The 4,347-nt window shown below is 48.1% G+C and overlaps 1 protein-coding gene across 1 annotated transcript; it reads right to left on the reverse strand.

The window, feature by feature from the left end:
• Window positions 1–1,268: 1,268 nt before the first annotated feature.
• On the reverse strand, window positions 1,269–3,702 carry LOC308303249 (zinc finger protein 503-like). Its single transcript, XM_080747577.1, has 2 exons — window positions 3,140–3,702; window positions 1,269–2,754 (listed from the first exon to the last, which is right to left on the reverse strand). Exons 1-2 carry the CDS (start codon window positions 3,413–3,415, stop codon window positions 1,309–1,311), a joined length of 1,722 nt encoding a protein of 573 aa, XP_080603703.1. The 5' UTR covers window positions 3,416–3,702; the 3' UTR covers window positions 1,269–1,308.
• Window positions 3,703–4,347: the final 645 nt, after the last annotated feature.

Consider the following 4,347-nt stretch of genomic DNA (forward strand, 5'->3'; position numbering starts at 1 on the left):
GGCCTATACGGCTTTGCTGTGCACTATACAGGCCCCTGGAAGCAGTGGAGGTAGAGGCAACACACACACACACACACACACACACACACACACACACACACACACACACACACACACACACACACACACACACACACACACACACACACACACACACACACACACACATACTGTAGGTCTTCCTTTATAAAATAACACATTAATGTTTTGTATGGCATTTTAGCTCAATTTAGCTTTAGGCTGATACTGTATATAGCCATAATGGGCAGTTTTGATAGACTTTGCATTAGTACACTTATACTGCAATATAGCCCACAGAAGTTTACACTGCATGTCTACTGTGCTTGAATAAAAACAATAATAAAATAAAATCCAGCATCACTTATTTGCTTGAGATATCTGGTATATAGGCCTACAGTCCTGCATGCCATCTTTTCCTTGCCAAGAATAGGTCTAATTTAATCCCCACAAAGGTGTTTATAGCACAGCCGAACAACAAAACACATTCAAAAATAAATTAAATAGAGGAAAAGGGGCATAGACTAGCCCTAGGCTAGCCTATAATATTCTATTTCTCCATTACAAAGAGGTGTTTTCATAACTGGACATTTTTGCATACTAATTATTTGCCTAGTAGCCTACCTGTCCTAATTGATGACTCAGGCATTCTGGATTTGTAGCTATTTACATTTCTAGCTCATAATAAAATAATGTGAAATGTTAGCAGCCTATATGAACAAACGCAAATAATAACTTTATGAAAAGCATTTTTTCTTGTCCCGAAATGGCTATATGATGTGGGCAATGCAATAATTTTGGAAGATGCAGGTGTCAATATAGCAGGCCTATATTGATTTTCCTTATCACAACTTTCTTATGGACAACCCAGCTAAAACCTGTAGTAATCAGTAACCTAGGCCTACATTTAAAGCAGCATTTGCAACACTCTTAATTTAAAATTGGTGTGAAACTTTAGCATTCAATTTGGCATTCAAGCCCAGCCCTGAAATAGCCTAAATGACTGTCCCATAGGCCTAAACATCTGAAAGAAAAAATCAAGGCCTTTAAAATCACAGCAGGCATAATATTGGTACACAAAACTCAAGTTACCTCCTCCATATAAAATAATGCACATCGAGGCCTTTGCAAATTATATTAGAATTATTTTTATTATTGTCACGCTTGGAGCTATCGCAAATAAATACATTGAGCCCACATGGATCCCGCCCTGCATGAAGTAGTACAATATAAAACTCATTAGGCCTAAATCTCCTTTATAAACGTTCGTATAATTATTTGTCTCTTTAGCTACTGATATCCCAGCGCCGATGCTGTAGTGAGTCTTTGTCCATACAGGGCATAGGGAGAATAATAGGCTCCTGATGCGGGGGGCACGGGCACCGGCGCCCCGGTGGGCAGGGGGCTCTTTGAATAGGGGTGATAGCGGCCGCTCAGTCCGAGCGGGTGGTGCGGGGACCGGAGGGCCAGCGCGCCGGGGCTCCCCGGGCCTCCGTTGTGGGGCATGTGCATGTGACACGCCATGGCGGCGGCCGCGGCGGCGTTCGCCAGCGACGACGACCCCGGGTATCCCGAGATCAACTTCTCCGTCCCGGCGAACGCCGTGTGAGTCCGTAAGTGACCGAGGAGTTCCTCGGAGGAAGAAAAACGCTTGTCACAAGGTCCGTTCGCTGACACCCAGTTACAAATGTGCGGCAGCGGGTCGTTGGGGAGCATAAAGCCGTACGGGTACAGCGGGTGCCCGCCAAAAGAAGAGGGGTGCACGCCGTGTAAGGAGTGCGACGGGTACATCATGTATCCAGACTTTAAAGCGTTGGCGGCCGCGGCGGCGGCCGCGGAGTCGTGCGAGGCGCAGTTGGCGCTGGACGCGCCCGACAGGTGACTGGCGCAGTGGTAGCTCAGACAGTACGGGTCTCGACACAGGCTGGCGGACATTAGAGTCGGCGGCGACCCGGCCAGGGGACTCGAGCCGGCCTTACTGCATCCCAGCGAGCTGGCGAACTGATGTGCACTCAGAAGCTGGCTGCTCGACTTGCTGGGGTCCAAAGTCATCCCCGGGGAGAGAAAGTGTTGGTGATAGCCGGCGTACGCGCCCGCCAGACTGCCCGGGTAGGACATCCCGGCGGGGGGCAAGGGGAAAACCGTGTGTCCGGGTTTATAGGGGGACACGGGCGCCACCAGCCCGGACCCCAGCACGGAGGAGGAGGAGGTCACACACACCGAGTCTGACGTGACCGTCTTGCCTCCAGATGAGTTCTCCTGGTGCTGGTGGTTCCCGTCGGAGTTAATCCCACTTATCCTATGGCTGCCGTTGCTCTCCGTCGTCGTATTGTTTTTATTATTGCTGTCGGAGTCCTTCTTGTTGTCCTCCTTGTCTCCCTGTTTGCCCTCTGATAGCGGCGACGGGGACACGGAGGTGCACGAGCTGGGGCTGCCTGTCCTTGGCGTGAACGGCTGGCAGGTGGCGCTAGGCACTCGGAAACTAGTTTTATCTCCTCCACCGCCGCCTTGGCCGGACGAGTCCTTGTTCTTCTCCGACGATTTGGAGTAGGGTTTGAAGCTCGATTTGTCTTCGGCTCCGATATCACTCATTTTCAGGGGTCCAGATTTCGTCTCCTTGTCACTAGATCCATTTGAGGTGACAGATGACAGCTTGGAGGAGGACGGCGGGTCTGGTTTCCCGATCTGCGAGCACGTCTGGGCCAAAAGAGCCAGAGGACTTTTCTTGGCATCCAGCTGTTAAAATATAAAGCAACATTACAATTAATAACATGTATTGAAGCGCTTGGGTCGTTTTGTTTTAGTTGAGAACGTACATCATATGGTCTAATTGAATATTCATTATTGCTTATATCCACACTACACATTTGTATTATTTTTGCGTTACGCACAGGCTTTTAACGCACTGCGCATAAACTTGTCTCATGACGAGATGCGAAACAACACTAGGCTAATCATCGGCTGCTCTACAGAACAAATGCCATTAGGCTACACAGTTACAGTATTAAAGCACATTTTTCATTTGTTTCATAGGACATTTTAAACTGATACAGTAGCCTATACATTTTCCCGAAGTCACTCTCTCTCTAGCCAAGCACATTTTTTAGAAGCGCTTCTTTACCTCAATAGGACTGATAGGTGTTGACGGCAGAGGCTGAAGGTACTCCGGGTGTAACATGTGTCCTGCCCGTGCCGTGAGCATTTTCAAAACCTTGATGGGAAGACGGTTCGCCTGCCGCGAAGGGTCCGAGGGAGAAACGGAGTGAACGAATAGCTTGTTGATTTTCGCCGACGCGTCCCTGCTGCTCTCCCCGGCCACAGAAGCGCTGCTCTCCCACACTCGAGTCGTGCTGCTGCTATTTCTCAGTACAGAAGAGACCGCGGGCGATGTGATCATGACCCAATTCTCACTGATCTCGTAGAAAAACACATGCGATCTTCAGTAAATTATTTTTAAAGAAGAAAAGAAAAGAAAAGAAAGAGAAACCAAGAGCCAACGCATCACACAGAAATAAAGCCACCCTTTTCCTCCTCAATCCTCTCCTTTTCTTATTATCAGGCAGTGGAAGCAGATTTTAAGCTTTGGTTAATAAATCCTTAAAAAGAAAGATTCGGCGATGCATGGGTCTCAGCAGCAGCAGCAGCAGCAACAACATCCGCAGCAGCTGGGACCGTACTGTGGCTTCATCGTCAGTGTCGCTGTGCAGTGTGGCAGCGGGTCCGAGCGCGTCCTCGGTAATACTGCGCGCCGGCAGGCAGGGGGGAGAAGCAGAAAAAAACACACACTCCCTTCAGCAGCATCTGAATTAGTCCTGAGATTAAAGCCTTTGCCGCCTTCCAATCAAATGAGACCCCGAGGTGATTGGAGGGTCAAGGGAATGTGACGTTACTTGCCCCCCTCCTCATGCACTCAGACGGACGGGCGTATGTAATGTTTCACCCACTCTGAGCGCGTTAACTTATCTGTTTTTACGTGCGCGTTTATGCATTAGTTGAGCCTTTACGCATGCGTGCTGGTTTATGATAGCCCTAGTTGAGAGGTGGTTATTGACACTCATTTATAACATACACAGTTAAAGCCTCAGTAAGACAGTTGTTAAATCTAACTCCGAGAGTGTATAGAGGCCTACATAATGCCAATACCAAATGGACCCTTAGGCTGTTATTGAATATGTTTTTGCCAAGACGTGCCCTTAATGTGAGTAGCTAATAACTTAACCTTTGGATTCAAAGATTCATCGTTATATAGGCTACGTAGCCTAAACTCACTGTTTCGACACACCAAACAACAAATAATAAAGCGATGATGGGGTCATTCGGGTTCTCACA

The sequence above is a fragment of the Nannobrachium achirus genome (genome assembly GCF_963921795.1).
Source record: "Nannobrachium achirus genome assembly, chromosome: 18".
NCBI classification, from domain to species: Eukaryota; Metazoa; Chordata; class Actinopteri; order Myctophiformes; family Myctophidae; genus Nannobrachium; species Nannobrachium achirus.

Excerpts from the sequence above, each read along its gene's own strand:
- LOC308303249 (XM_080747577.1), bottom strand. The coding sequence starts at position 3,415 with ATGATCACATCGCCCGCGGTCTCTTCTGTACTGAGAAATAGCAGCAGC. Across the intron at positions 2,755-3,139 it reads CACCTATCAGTCCTATTGAG|CTGGATGCCAAGAAAAGTCC; the intron begins GTAAAGAAGCGC and ends ATATTTTAACAG.